The 16,421-nt window shown below is 46.3% G+C and overlaps 1 protein-coding gene across 3 annotated transcripts in view; it reads right to left on the bottom strand.

The window, feature by feature from the left end:
• Positions 1–16,421, bottom strand: part of Add2 (adducin 2) — a 115,531-nt gene that overhangs the window by 12,626 nt on the left and 86,484 nt on the right. For all 3 annotated transcript variants that reach the window (XM_058575101.1, XM_046432387.2, XM_046432386.2), the window contains exons 10-15: positions 14,006–14,182; positions 9,857–10,114; positions 8,918–9,037; positions 8,022–8,111; positions 5,769–5,916; positions 4,383–4,508 (exon numbers count right to left, since the gene is read on the bottom strand). In XM_058575101.1, coding sequence (XP_058431084.1) covers positions 4,383–4,508; positions 5,769–5,916; positions 8,022–8,111; positions 8,918–9,037; positions 9,857–10,114; positions 14,006–14,182 — 919 coding nt within the window. The remainder of the gene's footprint in view (positions 1–4,382; positions 4,509–5,768; positions 5,917–8,021; positions 8,112–8,917; positions 9,038–9,856; positions 10,115–14,005; positions 14,183–16,421) is intronic.

Below are 16,421 nucleotides of genomic sequence, written 5' to 3'. Positions count from 1 at the left end.
ATGCCAAACAAAGTTAGCTGCAGGATGACCTGGCCACTCAAACCCTCTGTCTGGTTCTTTATCACCTGTTTGCTTCAAGCCCAAACGCCCAAGCCACCACTCAAGGCCGAACACTTAACCCCCTTGTGCCAACAAGGCAGCTTGCAGACCCAGAGACCCCATTAGATTTGGGCTATAAAAACTCCCTCCTGCCGGGCCCCTCTCTCTTGCTTTCTCTGTCTCTCTCTTGCTCACTCGCTCTCTCTCTCTCTCTCTCTCTCTCTCTCTTTCTTTTCTCCTCTGTTGCACTGCTGCAATAAAGATCTCTTGGTTGCTCTAAGTGTTATGGTCACTTTTCTTTCAAGCCCTGTCTCTGCAGGAGGATGGACACCAGAGGAAGGGCCCTGAAGCAGAATTTTCTGATTTGCTTCTAAACTCGGGGTCCACCAGACAGATCATCAACTGTATCCAAAATGCATAGAAAGTTGGTGACTGCCATCTACTGTTTTTGTTTTCCTGCTGAGAGAAAGCTCTTCTTCTGTATAAAGAACCAAAAGAAAGGTTCATAAAAACCTTGAAATAAACATCTGTGGTCTATGCCAACACAGAGCTGACTGTGTAGCAGCAATCAAAATAGCCCACAGGGTGTTCAAGGGACAGAGCAGGGGAGCCAAAGACCAACAGCCAGAACTGCCCCATGGCGGATTAATAAATTGTATGCTGTCCATACAGAGAGGTTTGCAATAGTGTTTCTGCCCTGGTTTCAATTTTTAAACATCAGTGAAAGAATTGCAGAGAGCCTATGAAAATACAGCTTCCCTGTATTGTCTCCATGATAAGACTCTGAAACAGATGGTGGGCCAAGAAATTTAAATTTTTTAACAAGTCCTTAGATAATTCTAGTGCAAAAGACCCATGGGTCACACAGTGGGAAACATGGGTTTAGAATGGCATAGTTCCTTCCACATCTACCTCCCAACAAAGGGCTGAGACAGCACCACTGATAGGAGAGAAAGTAGAGCTTCTTATAACCAGGGGCAGGTGGAGTCTCTGTGACTGCCACGCACGCTCCACAGCCAGGACACAGACGCTCCCCTGGACACCCAAATATACTTTCAGTGTGTGGTACAGCTGGTGTGCAAACACGGCCCCCGTGAGTGATGCCTCCAGGTATTCACGTGCTTATGTAGACCCCGTCCTCCCTGAGTCGAGGCTGGCCCCATGGCTCACCATAACCACTAGAAGACAGACAAAGTGCTGCAAAACTAGCCTCATGCCAAAGACTAAAGTAGGACTAGAAACTGCTGCTTTTATAGTTTGTATAAAGTCCAACGACCCTGAGGGAAGCATACAGAAAGGCCACATGGAGAAGCTTGGGGGCGGGAGGAGGGAGAAAGGAAGAAAGGGTGTGTGTGTGTGTGTGTGTGTGTGTGTGTGTGTTAGGAAGAGGGAGGAAGGGGGAAAGAGACCCAGACACACCAGTGTCCCAGCTGAGTCCAGTTTTCTCTTGGCCTCTGCCAAGGTACCAGACATGAGTGCACCAGCAGGTAAGTTCCAGCCTAGTCAAGCTCCCAGCCACATGCAGCCCCAGCCGATGTCATATGCAGCAGAGGAACCATCAAGCTCAGTCCGTCAATCCACAGGAGAGCATAAAACCATAAAACCAGTTCCTATTATGTGCCATGATTTAATAATTATCTAGTGCTACCCCAAAACTCAGAGGCTTAAAAGTCAAGTCAGATGTATTAGTTCTCACAATTCAGAGAACATGGTACGTAATAAGACCTAATTTATGTAAATATCTTACAAAGGACTTTTATGTTCCTTAGGTTCTTTTATCCTGGCAACAGCGCCATGAGTTAGGAAGAGCAAGCATTTGTGCTGTTCCCCCATCTGCAGTGTTTTTAAGTGACATATTTAAGATGACTAAATTATTTAGTAGCAGAGCTGATGGTGTGATGTCAAATACAGGACTGTGTCTTTGCTGGCCCAGTCAGTGGCCCTGAGGGGTTGCTGGAGGATGGAGTTGGCAGTTGGCAGTCAGTCAAGAGCCAAAGAGAAGATGGCTCAGATGGCCAGATGTAAAAGAAGAGGATTTGAAAAGAGTCTCCTTCAGAGAAGCTGATGGAGTAGGAATCTGGGACACAGATAAGGAGTAACACTACGGTAACTCGTGGGGATTTAAGAGCACGGTGACAAATGGTTGTAAAAAAACACTCCTGATCTGACTGGCTAGCTAAATACGAGAGTGCAGATGCCAGCCTGTCTGCCCTGAGGGACTGACCACCCACTTCACACTGGTCTCCCCACCCAACCAAAGCTCATGCCTTCATCATGCAGGGTCTGCTCCAAGGTAGCCATGCTTCTCAGCTCTGTCGGTGGCACGGATGTGTCTTCAGAGAGACTGTGACTCTTCTCACAACTCGACCTCAGTGTGCCCTCCAGGGGCACAGATTTGGACCAGAGAGAATGAGGAATCCTGCCACAGTGGGTATGATGACAGATGTTGGGGAAACAGTTATCCCATCCATCACACACCCTCCTGCCTTCCGTCCCTTCCAGGAGCTGATAACAAAGTGCTACTCTTTGTCCCATTCCTACCATAAGCCTCTTCTCCAGCCTCAGATTTCCTTCCTACAACTGGTACACATATCCTCATAGGTGCTGAGGGCTCTAATCAGGCCCAGTCTTCTGTGCCTTCCCGTGTAGCAGCTCCCTTGGGGCTCTCAGGCTCTGGTCCACAGCCCTAGAAGAGGTCACCAGCTCCTCAGAGGTACTCATGCATTAGAACAGAGGCAGAGGTGAGCTCCTGAGGGCCACGAGCACTCTACCGCAGGGAGAGCTGCCCCACAGCCCTCACTGCGGATGCTTGTTGCTTCTGGGTGTGTGTGCTCTGTGTGTACATCTGTGTCTCCCTCGGGGAAGCCTAGTCTATGCATAGTGCAGGTGGAACTGGTCATGAATTTTATATCCAGAAAAACTGAGGAAGGCGGGGGTGTGAGTTGCAAAAGAAAAAAATTGGGAGAAATCTATTTCTTTTGAAAAACTCCTCCCTCCCCCATTGCCAGTGTTGGAGTGAGTTAGTAAACAGCCTTTCTATACTTACTACAGAGACAAGTATTCAGAATCGGAGGAAACTCCTTTGATGAAGGCACAAATGGGAAGAGAAAGGAAGACGTTGTGGAGACAGGTTGACAACATGACACCATGATGAGACACAATGAACACAGACCACTGGGGACATCCACTTGGGGCCCTGGCCTCAAGCAGATGGGTTTCCTCTGACAATTCTGGGCCTGTGCTCGAGGCAGCGACTGGTTTAGGGGGGGACTCAGGGGTGGGCTGGGGTGGGGATTCTATCTGAGTCCACATGTGTGGCCATCTACCCAGGAGAGAGAAGATCCCAGCTGCCACCCTGCTCTCTGGATGGCAGGGCAGCCTGTCTGGCGGTGTCTCTGGGAGACTCAGGGGACCCAGGGAGGAGCGTTCATATCCTGGAGTGATTCCAGGAGCTCATTAAAGACACTTTTATGATTTAGGGACTTTAACAGTATCAGTGTCTACCATATGGATATTCTTATTCATAACGACTAGATCTTACATTTAAAGCATGATTTTATTCTTTCAAAGTATGTCTTCATCTATACTTCCTTTATACATGCAAGAACCTTAAGTAGGGAAAAAATAATAATAGCCCCATTTGGCAGACAAGGACATGGGGGAACCTGCTGGTTTGGTAAAATTAGCAGCTTAGATATTATCAGTTAGCAGTTCAGATGGTTCTAGAACTAGGTTCTCAAAACTATTGTCTCTCTAATGAAGTGGTTCTCAACCTAGTCTATGTTCTAGATCCCCCTGGAGAGCTCTTACAACTCCAGGCTTCAGGCCTTCCCATGCCCCACCCCACCCAGGTCCTCTAATTCATAGCTGCTGTGGGTGGGATCTAAGCCCAGTGAAGGCGGAGAATGACATCATCAGCCTCACCCTGGGAAATGCAGAGTCTCGGGCCCTACCCCAGACCTAATGGATCAGAATCTTCATAGTCCCTATGCACATTAAAGTCTGAGAACTGGGCTAGCATATCTGCAAAATCCCACTAGCCAGCTGGGTCTCCACTGCAGGTGAGGAGACTATGGGTCAGTCTTTCGTTCAGCTTTACTTGGCAGGGCTTAAGCTGCAAGGTGTGTTGTCAGAGTTTATGAATGAAACAAACTGAAAATTATTCAGATTTCCTAGAAAGAGCAGAGGGGAAAGTTTTTCAAATGGTGTGTGTTGCGGGGGGTGGGGTATTACACCTGTTGAAAGGCAGGTGCCCAGTGTGCCTAGCTGTCCTGCCATCCACGCAGACACCTCTCCCAGCTTGTGGATGCTCCCCCCACCCCCACCTGCTCAGCTCCACTCACCCTCTGAAGACTTGGAAGGAGAGACCACAGGGCTCTTTGTCTCTGCCTTCACCGGGCTCTGTGCTGGGGAAGCAGGTGCTGACTTTTCAGGTGAGCCTGGCTCTTCTGTGGCAGCCTCCTTCTCTCCTGAAAACACAGAAAAGCACCTCAGCACCGGGATCAAATACTGGCCAGATGGGTGGAGAGAGAGGATGCTAGCCACGCTGCCATTTTCTAATTGGTCATCATTCCTCCTGGCGGAAAATGAACCTCCTGGCTGAGGTCAGCCAGAAGCTCCCGCTCCTGCTAAGCTTTTATTTCTGCTGTTTCCTTGAGGAGGAAAATGGGAGAAGAGTGATCTTGTTTCTTTCATCAGAGCTTATGTACCAGTGCAACAGGTCATTCCTGAAGGGACAGCAGAATGCCCCCTCCTCTCTGTCCTGTCTCTGAGGAGGACCAGCCAGATAGGCACATCCATGGGCAAGCGCCAGCCCCAAACAAGCACTGACTCCCTTTAAAAACACCCGTGATTTGTTTGTGTGTAGCTACTTTGTTAACTCAGCAAATTTACATGTCCTGTCCAAACAATCCCTAGGGATAACAAGCACCATATTTTTCTGTTCTTCCAATTGGTCCATGAGAACTGCAAGCCAGCCAGGCAAGCTTCCATTTTGTGCTTTGGAAGAAGGCGGACCCTGGGTGAAGAGAGATGGTGGAGGAAAACGCTGCCCTGGTGAATGACAGCTTACCCTAGTGGACACTGCCAAGGGCTGAAGTATGTCTCAGATTCCGGGTGTTCTTAAAGCCAAAAAAAAGGGACGGCTCAATTTGGCTGGAGTGGGGAGGGTGGCGGGGAGGCCTTCTTGGCTGGAGGGGGATTTGAGAGGGAGCTGGCAGTATTGATGACTTTAGATCAGGCTAGCAAGAAGGGAAACAGTGCCAGGAGGGGACACAGGCATGGACCAGGGCACGCATCCTATCACATATCTGGGAGTCAATATGGAGAGACGGGTTTGAGTGAAGACTCTGAAATTAAGGAGGAGTTAGAAAAGACATAAAGGTGCCAGGCTCAAAGGCTTACATCAGGCCTGATGGGTCATTAATGATAATTATGACTCTTATCTTATTCCAGCTAACGTTAAGTTGGTGTTTGCCAACCTAAGCCATATTTACAGGCACCATTCTGAGCACTTTATACAAGCTAACTCTTTATACGGAGGTGAAAGGGCAATGAGGTCATGCAGCCACCATGTAACTGTGAAGCACAGAGCAACAGAGGCATTACTGGGATTAATAAATAAGTGGAATATTATTTGGTGATGGGGCAGGAAGTCCTCCCTGGGTGGTCCTGAGCTCTGCCCTCTCCCCTGGGAGATTTCCAAGCCATGGTGCCCCGGGGTTACTTACCATCCAGTTCTAGTTTCTTCCTCTCCACCTCTTTCTTGTACTCCTCCAGCTCCTGGTCGGTGAGTTGGCTGAAGGGGTTGGGCACCGTCTCCTCTGAATCATCTTTGGTATCCGCATCACCCTTGGACATCAGCTGGCTCTCTGTCGACTGAAAGTTAACCATAGAGTGTGTGTCGCTCTCTGAACGCCGCAGACCGGGCCCAAGCCAGGGCCTCCTTTCACACTCAGGTGGCTGCCAGCAGTCTTGCTAGCCATAGCGTGGCATGCAGCTCCTTGGAAACAGCTCAGGGCCTCGTGGTAGGGCTTGTTCATTCCTCCCCACTGCTACCTCATCACCAGACCCAGATTTTGCAACTGCCTGGATGAATAATACAGGGAGGCCACTCTTTGCCCCTGAAATAAAATCAAAGGATGCTCCCAAGCAGGAGGAAGATGCACCTTTATTGCAATCCCTTCTATGGACACTTCCAAGCCATTACTATGTAAATGTACAGTCAGTGGCCCAAAGTCAGTAGGCAAGCCCAAGCCTAGCAGGCAGAGTGTTGGCTTGAGCAAGCTTCATGCCAGCCATTCCCCACCAGAGCCCCTGCCCACCCCCAACAGCAGTGCAAACCCAACACACAGCAGTAAACACAGCAAACACAGCAGCCGCAGCATTCTTAGTCCAAGCTATGAGTTCTGTTTTGCGCATGGTCATAGGTTACAAAGGGGCAAAGGTCCTGAGTCTCGGATTTCCAACCTGCAGGTACCTTCAGGGACACTGGCAAAATCGCTCCATTTCACCACCCCTGTGAGACCCTCGGCTCTAGAGAGCTAATCAACCAGACATTGTGAGCCTCCGGAATCCTTTGGCTACTCTTGCCCAAAATAGGGACTAAAATCCAGACTCCATTGCCCTTTGTCCTAATTGAACATCCTCATCATGGCCTTTAAGAATGCAGTGCTCTGGAGCAAAAGAAAGTGAAGCCCAGGGGCACTGAACCCAGAGAAGCCAGGTCTTCTGACAAGAGGCCCAGGGGGCTCCTTCCCAAAGGGAGGCGGAGGTAGGCCTATTGCAGGAATCAGAGTCAAAGGAGCCAGATTCTAAGATGAGGGACTCAAAGGAGAGCCCCTGGTATAAATGGCAGAGTTGTTTTTCAGCAATTTTGCTTGCTGTATTGACCTTTCACCTCCCCCAGAATCATAGGCTATTTCCATCCTTGACCCTGTGGCATGTTCAGTGTTCTTCATGTGGCTGAATTCGGGTGGGTGGGAGTTGGATGTAAGGATGTAACATACACACTTCTCCTTGCAGTGAACCACCTTGTGGGCTGCTGCCTGATCTGAAACCGTCACATCATCTCAATTTTCTTTGTAGAGAACATTTTCTGGACTTCCCCACTTTTTACTAAAGAAAATGCCATGCCCATTGCTGCCTTGCCTTGAGCAGCAATGACTTCAAACAAGCCAGAATTCTGAACTTGCTAAATACTAGACAAGAAAGATGTCGTTCTAGCTCAAGCACTCAAGCACCAAAAAAATGACTTTGCCAGGCACTGTGGCGCATGCCTGTAATCCCAGCAGCTTAGGAGGCTGAGGCAAGAGGATTGCAAGTTCAAAGCCAGCAGCAACTTACTGAGGCCCTTTCTCAAAATAAAAAATAATAATAATACTGAAAAGGGCTGGGGATGTTGCTCAGTGGTTAAGCATCCCTGGTACAAAAAAAATAAAAAGAAAAAACACCAAAACAAAACAATGACTTTATGCTTTCTTAACCTAAGTGGGGTTGTGTGGGCAACTGACAGCCCTTCCTTCCCTTCAGGAGCACACACCCTGTGTCCAGGCCCTCTGGGGGTCAGGAGCATCTTCCCAGAACTCTGGCCAGATGATGCCATATCCACACACAGAGGTCAGAAACACTCAGGGCCGTGCAAGCCTGGTGCACCTGAGAGCCACCAGCCCTCCACAGGGTACTAACAGAGGCCTGAGCAGGGTACCAGGGTGGAAGGTACGGAGCTGGCCAGCAGCACTCCCAAGAACAAGCTGGACAGCAGCTTCCCTGCCCAGTGCCTGCAGAGGGCAGGTAGACACTGTCCTCCCGGGACCTCACAGCCCCCGTGAGCGGACCTCCATTCTGCAGCAAGAACATGGATGCCCAAGAGCACAGAGGAGGATGGGCATGAGGACTCAGAGGTCCTGCTGCCCAGCCCCAGGCACCAAAGCCCCAGAAGGCAAAAATGTCTCCCCTCCAGCCAGGGGCGGACTCTGCTGTACCGGGCTTCGGCTCTTCTCAGCAATGACGCTGGCCAGGAGCTGGGACTGAGGCCCCGCCGACTTCACATCTTGCCGATTTTGTTCTCGAATCTATGTGGAAAGGAGAGAAGGAGGGTGCGGCATCAGAGTGTGGAGCTTGCCAGGGGGCCTGCTGGGATCCAGTGTGGTCTGTGACTGGAATCTAGAAGGGCCCTGCAGGGTGAGGGAGCCCATCCCCTGTAAGAGAAAGTCCCCAGGTCTGTTCCCGAGTGAATTCACAGTTCATGTAAATACCAAGTTCATTAAATCGGAGAAGCAGCTGTGAGGACAAGAAGAGGGAAGGGGACACAGAGGGAGGGTCTCAAATTTTAATATTCCTAAGAAGCCCATGAGGACTCTGTTTTAAATATAGATTCCTGGCCCTCCCCACACCTACACCTACTGAGTCTGAATCTTGATTGGGGGGTGGGGGGGAGGTGCAGTGACCCAGGAATCAGACAAGTGCTGCAGGGAAACTCAGCCACAGGCTGAACACTGTTCTGGGCACTACTGGCCCATGGGCAGCCACAGCTCCAGTTTTAAAGTAACATTAGAAATATGAGTGGATTATCAGGCAGAGGTGCAGAAATAAATATTGAGGTTCTCAAAGTCTTAAAAATAAGACAAATGGCATAAAATGTATAGGAAGTCATGTAGTGGGTGGGTCTTGCAGACATACCCAATGAGCAATGCCCACAGACTGGTGTGGAAAGGGCTATCTAGGACTCTCTTGGCTATCCATATATGGTAGCTTCTTTCTTTTGTGGCACATCCCAGGTGCTAGTAAGGTGGGCATGTCTGGGAACTCAGCCTGTGTTTGCAGGACTGAGGTCCCCTTGTGGGAGGAGAGAGAACGAGGCCAGCAGACACCACCTTACCTTGTTCCTCATGTCCAGCACTTCTTGGGGGTCGGTGTAGAGAGGCACAAATTGGTTGGGGTTTTCAATCCGGATTGGCATGCCACTGCTGGATTTCTCCACCTCATCAGCCTTCATCCACTGCACGAGGCAAGGCCAGGTGGGTAAGATAGAGGAACAGGGCCCACAGACCCTCCCCAGTGACCCGCCCCTCGTGATCTGCGCCCACTAGTCTATGCAGAAGTTCAGCAGAATTATTCATAGATGTTCTCTCTTCTTGGCCCTCTTTGACGCTGTGACAGATGGGTGACAGATGACCTGGCTGCCAAAGAAGGCCTTAGGTCATAACAAACACTGGAGGGTAGGGATCAGAACCTTGGTAACCAGCTTAGACAGGCGACCACTTGGGTTTCAGCATTAAATAACTCAATCTGAGTTTCAAAGGCTTGGTGGAGAGCTATTCTATATGGCTGCCAGGTACTTTAATGTAAACAAAAAATCAAATTGAGAGTCTGTGTGTCTGAGAGAGAGAGGAAGAGTGGGAGTGAGAGGGAAGGTAACTTAATACGAGACAAGCCCCCTGACCTCCTGGCTTTGCCTCAAATTTACAATTGAAATGTTGGATATTCACCCTGGTATTTCCCAGCAGCCCCCTTTGGACATGAGACCAAGAAGTAAAAAAAATCAATTGTTCCAGGGGAGAGTAGCCTAGTCCAGCTGCCCTCTAGAGAAATCTACCCCTCAGACCAAAAATTTAGCACAGAGATGCAAGAAAGAGGTGGTCAGGCCAGGGGTGGGAAGTGTTGAGCTGTTGTTCCCAGAGGCCCCACAAGAAGCCTGAGAGGCAGCTGCACAACCTTGGGTACTGGGGCCATTTGTTCTGCTCCCTTATAAAGCTCTTAACCCCCACAAATGCAGCACCCCCCACCCCACCCCAGCCTGTCCTGGCTTCCCCCTTACTGTGGTCTTGGGCCGGGGGCTGCCCATGCTCCTCTGGACCTCGTCAGCCACATTGACCCGCAGGTAGGTATTGGGCGTGTTGAGCCAGCGGGTCTTCTCCTTCTGCTGCTTCTGGGCATGCTGTCGCAGGGCGGGGACAGGGGCACCATCCTCCTCAAACACAAAGGCAGTGACTGTGGCTGGGATCTCCACCTCACTTTTGTGTTTGGTTTTCTCTTGAACAAAGGGGTGGCGGTACGGGTAGCCTGTTCTGTAGCCCTAGAAAGGACAAAAATAGAACCACTCATTGTAGAGGAGGAAGATCAGAATATGTACTTGTGTTTTTGAACACACGCGCGTGCCACACTTTGCCCCATTCCACTTATAGACTGTTTCCACTTATAGACTGTTTCAACTCAAGTTTCCATAAGACAACCTAGGTGTGGCCATTCTCCTAAGATATTTCAGAATTGTTTGCTCCTAAGGGTCTCCAATCAGGACTGAGAAAATTCCTAGGACCTTGTGGTTCTCGGAGTATGGACACATACAACTCTTTATTCACACAGAGTCCCCAGTTTCATCCACTCTGGTGATTCTCAACCCTGGCTGCGCACTGGGATCACAGAGGGGCTTCAAAAAATACTTGTGTCTGGGGCCTTAATGCAGAGCTGTGGACTTGACGGGACGATTGCCTGGCTTCGGCCATGGGAGCATTAAAAGCTTCTCAGCTTATTCTAAGTCACCCCTCCCTTCCTCGACTCTGAAGCTTCTGAACTCCTCCTAGAGTCCTAAGATTGGACTCAATAACATTTTTGGCTCCTTAAGCAAGACCACGTCCCCACAGGCAGAACTGACCACAGATCAGTGGGAACAAACACTCCGGAAATTTGGCATCTGCCAGAGTGATATTTGGCTCTCCTTGTCTTCTTCTTCTACTACTTTTTAAAATTAAAATGACATTAAGGTATTTCCTGATTATAAAGAAAATATGGGCCCATGAAAAAAAAATTAAGCAATATAAAAAAATGAGGAAAAATGTGAATTTCACAAAAGATAACCACAAAATTTTTTTTTCTGGTCTTCTCTGTATACATATGTGGGTATGTGTACATTTGATTATTAGTAAAATTGAATAGTTTTAATTACATATAGTGGCCACTTGAAGTCTTCCTTTATAAATCATTATGCTCCCAGCTAATTTCCTATTGAGTTGGTTTTCCTTTTCACACTGATACATCTCTTTTAACACTAAGAGTATTAATCTTTGGCTGTCAGCTAATGTCGCAAACATCTTCCCCCTTCATTTGATGTTCAGCTTTGTCTATGGCAGGGGAATGATTTATCAAACTGCAAGTTTTAATTGTCTCATGGAATCATACCTGTCAATATTTATTCTTACAATTTCAGACTCTTGCCATGCTTGACAAGGTCTTTCCCAATGTTTTTAATACCTCTGTGAATTCACTTTTGTATTTAAATTTTTGATAACTTGGGATTTTATCTTATTGAAAATAATGAAGTAGCCATGTTCTTCCCACATGGCCAGAAGTCTACCTTTTCTCACTGATTTGTACAGTGCCTGCTACCTCTGTGAATTTTCATGTATTTTGGGTTTATTTCTGGATTCTCTAAGCTGTCACATGGGTTTGCTTGTCCAAACTGTTTAGGAACTGCTCAGTTACTAAAGCTTTATCCTACTTTACCATGGGGTGGAGCTAGTGTCCTTAATTATTTCTTTTTATAGCATTTTCCTAGTCATTCTGAATTTCACATTGAAAGTATTTTTTATGTCCTTTTCCCTTCCCTAGTTTTTGACAGAATCACATTCAGTTTGTAGATTGATCTTGGGGTTGTGACCTCTTTACCTATGAACAAGCATAAGTTATATTTTTTTCATCGATTTCAACTTTTCTGATGTCTACTGTTAAAGTTTTGTGGTTTCCTTTAAATGAGGTTTGCTTAATGTTTATGATTTTGTTGCCTTTGAGAATACGATTTTTCTATTATATCATTAGCTATTTTGTGTGTGTGTGTGTGGATGTGTGTGTGTGTGTGTGTGTGCGCGCATGTGTGGTGCTAGGGATCAAACCCAGGGCCTTTACATCACACATGCTAGGCAAGTGCTCTATCACTAAGTTACATCCCTTGCCTCCATTATATTTTCCAAGTAGTTAACATGAAGATACAAAAATTAATGATTTTTGTATATATTTTCAAAACTGACCACCTTAAAATACCCTCCTTATTTCTAATTTTTTAGTTGATTTTGGGGGAATTCTCTAAGCAGGTAAGCATATTATCTGTTCCAAATAGTCATCTTATTTCCTTTACAATATTTATGCCTCTTATTCTCATATCTCACTGCCTGGGATTGAGTTCAATATTATTTCAGAACAATATTAAGTAATTGTGCTGAAAGTGGGAATCATTGTTTTATTTCAAAGTTCCTTGGAATACTTCTATGGTTTTACCATAATATTGGCTCTTGTTTTGAGAAAAATCATTTTAATCATGTTAAATAAGTATCTTCCAGTTCTAACTGGTAGATAATATTTTTATAAATTGATATTAAATTTTTATCCATTTTTTTATATTTATTAAAATCTTCAAAAAGGTTTCATCCTTTGGCCCTTCAATATTGGGAAATATATTTAAAGTCTTATAATATTCAACCATGCTTGAATTCTGGGAATCAGCCCTTACTTAGTTAATGGGTGTTATTATTCTAACATTATGTTCTATACTACTTGTTAGTTTTCAGGCAACATTTTTCATCCATATTCAAAGTAAATTAGTCTGAATGTAATTTTTATGGCTTAGCATCTGTTATGAATATTAGGTCCTCCAAAAGCTCATGTGTGAGAAATGCAAAAAGGCTTAGAGGTGAAATGATTGGGTTATAGGAGCCCTAACCCATGCCTTAACCCCATGCCTTTGGGGCATATATTTTGTATCTGGTGAGTGGAGTCTCTCTGCTTCCTGGCCATATCCTGAGCCATTTTCCTCTGCCATGATGTTCTACTTTACTTTAAGCCCTTAGAAATATAGTCGGCCATCTATGATCGAAGACCTCTGAAATCATGAGCCGCCCAAACATACTTTTCCTCCTATAATTGTTCTTGTCAGGTCTTTTAGCCACAGCAGTGAAAAAGGTGACTAAAACAGTATCCTCCTTTCACTCTTCTTTGACACCATTTAAATAGCATGAGAATCGTCCGTTTCCTAAAGGTTTGAAAGAATTCCTGTACAAAACCCATCTAGTCCTGATGCTTTATTTAGATGGAGATTGGTCAGTGCACAAATGGTAGAAAGAATTGTATTTTCATTGTGGACTGGACCTTTCATCATTACAAAGTGACCCTCTTGATCAATCTGGTAATAAGGTAAAGATGACTTGGAGGAAATGAAGGCAAGAAGAAGAGATTTAATTATCATAATGGCCTTGACATGATAAAGGGGGCCTGAGGAGGTAGCAGAGGGAACAGGGAAAATGAACCAGATGGAAGTGCTAAGAGGACAGATTTCATCTTTTCCGTCTCTGAGCAATCTAAGAGGTTATTGTCTCCTGCAGCATTTAACCCCTCATTTTAAGTGCTTTCCTCTTGTTCTTAAATTTTCTCCTGTTCATCAACTAAATTGTTAGCCCCTAGAAGAAGGAAGAATGTCTAAAATTTTTTTGTATCCTTTAAGGAAGCAGACCGCTTCTAGACACATACCAGTTTAATTCCTTACCTGATGGATTCATCACTGCCACAGAACATTCTTATAAAGGATAAGGAAATTAATAATATTATGTGCTTTCTGCTTTGAAGTCATAAGATTAGACAGGCAGGACTAACTACTTAAGAGGGGTGAACTACGCCCCAATATGACAGCAGCTCTGACTGTAAGAAGATGTGCTCTGATTTTTGCTGGATTACTATTTCTTATAATAATGTGCAGATATGACATCCACAGCACTTAGTAGGGAGTGGCAAAAGCCATCACTAAAGAAAACTCAACTATTTTTAGGAGGGCCACAAATGCCAAGTTAAATTGCCCATCAGTGAAGCCCTCAATGACTTGATCGTGATGTTGGCAGTTTCTGTGCCACCTTATGCCTTGCACTGCCTGGTTCCAGAGGTGAAGGTTCCATACACTGGCCTGGAAGGGCAATGGCAGGGGACTCACCAGGTTGTCCAGCATCCTCATGAGGGCTTCAAACTCGTGCTCCCCCAGCCGGCTCTTCTGCATGGGCCCAAAAGTACTCCCAGCCCACTGCACAGAGCCGACCTCGTGGGGCCGGTGCTTCTCCTGCTCCAGGAGGATGAGGTTCTCCACTCCCCCAGCACTGGACAGAGCTGACACCTGCAGCAGAAGCAAAGAACCCTCAACCCATGTGCATATAGGGGCCCCTGCACTTCCTACGCTTCTGCACAAAATAGGACATTGAGGGCCACGAGGTGAACTTAGAACTAGAAATGCCCGGGAAATTGAGGAAAAGCCACTCAAAACTCATCGGACATGCAACTATTTCCGGGGAATGAGATATTAGTAATTACTTTGCTAATTTCAGTTTTTAGAGACTGCAGAGAAGAAGCCAAAAATAGCAAGTGTTAAACCTTAGGAATAAAATAATACAGGGAACTGAAAATTTACCTGGGATACAGACCAACTTAGAATTGTCATTATTTCTGAGGAGGCAAGATGAGATTGGAAATGGCTGTAAAGGGAACTTCAATTCTTGTCTGTAATAATTTATTTCTTCAAGAGTTAAATATTTGAATCAAAAAGGTTATTAATATTTGTTAAATCTGCCAGGTGCAGTGGTGCATGCCTGTAATCCTAGCAACTTGGGAGGCTGAGGCAGGAAGATCACAAGTTCAAAGCCAGTCTCAGCAACTTAGCTAGTCTCAGCAACTTAGCTGTCTTAAAAAGTCAAAAGGGCTGGGGACAGTGCTGTGCCTCTGGATTCAGACCCTAGTACAATCTGAGTGGTAGATGTCTATTGTTATTCTCTTTATTTTTCTGTATTTAAACACTTTCTCTGTCTCTCTGTCTCTCTCTCTCTCTCTCTCTCTCTCTCTCACTGTGTGTGTGTGTGTGTGTGTGTGTGCACGTACACGTGAATCAAGTCACTTGAAAAAAAAATAGTGTAGCTTTTAGACCAACCAGTGAAAATTGGTCTAAAAGTGTAACCTGATGGGAAGAGTTAACAGGTCTAAATAAAGAATGCATCCTCCATGATAAGGTTAGCCAGTCAATGAAATCCCCAAAAAGAAGACAGGTGAAGTGTCACTATATGGCCAGGTATGGTGCATGGGGCCAGACAGCTTTCATTTATGGACTTGTAGTATTTCTCTCACCATCAAAGCTCCATGGGGAGGGGATGATGGTTGCAGGTCATGGATGTGGAGTATTGGGAGAAGAAGTATGTGTATAAAGCGGGCAGTTTTAGAATAATCCTAAAAAAAAACATTTACTTACTAAACTAATCTTCTTTTCCAATTCCATGCTTATCTGACTGTTATATTCTATGGACTCCCACATACCTACCACTCAGATATGGCTGGTCAGGATTTGGATGGATCAGTCTGGTTACAGAGATGGAGAGTGGCTTCTGAGTAGTTTCACTAGTGAGTCAGTGTCCCAAGCTACCCATTAATAAATGCATCTACATCCTGAGGAAGACTGGATACCACATGTAAGCCTGTTTACTACAGGGGAGCTGCCCTAAGCACATAAACTTGCAGTGTGCTGGCATTTTGTGACTATATTTTTTTACTGAAAATGAAAGGATCCATTTACCCTGCTGATAAATAAATGCAAGCCTATAAACCCATGAGGGTCTGGACAGCCTGAGAGTGTGTGACATTCCAGGGTTAACTTCGGACCCTGTGCTACTTCTTGAAGGTCAGCCAGGTAGGTTTACCAGGTGAACCCCATCTCCTTGGGAAGAGCCAGAAGTAAGAACATATTCCACATTCTTTTCACCCAAGACACACGCCCATATGCCCATGTGACAGTTCCCACTGACCCTTACCGCCCTGGAAAGGCAGTGCTGGGTATTATTTAAGGGCACGGAATTGGGTGCCAGATTGTCTGGGTTTGAATCCCTGTCATTTTCTTGTTATGTGACTTCGGGCAACTATTTGTCATCTTTGTGCCTCAGTTTTCTCCTCTGTTAAATGAAAATAGCAATGCCTACCTTGTGAGGAATCTTTAAGGCCATGATTGTAAAGTACTTAGAATAGCCCCTGGTCCCTAAGGAGTTCCACGTGAATGTTGCTGATAAATGAACTCTGAGATGCAACATCCCCTCAGACTGGTCATTAATGGAGGAGGAGGGAGGGAAAGAATGGCCCATAACCTTGCAAGGGCTGCCTCCTCCCACCTCCCTCTTCCTCCACCAGTTTCCACGGTGATGGGTAGCAGATGGAGAAGAATTGCCTGTGCATCTTCCCATCTGCCTGTCAGCAGAGCAGGGACCTGCCTCTCTCAGCTAGGGATGACCCAGTTTTCTGGAACCCCAAACTGATGGGGAGTAAAGAGTTCCCAGGAGAGCTGAACAGGCACTCAGCCTTTAACTACAAACATGACCACAGCC

The sequence above is a fragment of the Marmota monax genome, unplaced genomic scaffold (assembly GCF_021218885.2).
Source record: "Marmota monax isolate L192 unplaced genomic scaffold, Marmota_monax_Labrador192_F-V1.1 WCK01_AAM20220418_F8-fsc00106, whole genome shotgun sequence".
NCBI classification, from domain to species: domain Eukaryota; kingdom Metazoa; phylum Chordata; class Mammalia; order Rodentia; family Sciuridae; genus Marmota; species Marmota monax.
The sequence above is the reverse complement of the archived record's forward strand: the minus strand, read 5'-3'. Positions and strand labels throughout refer to the sequence as shown.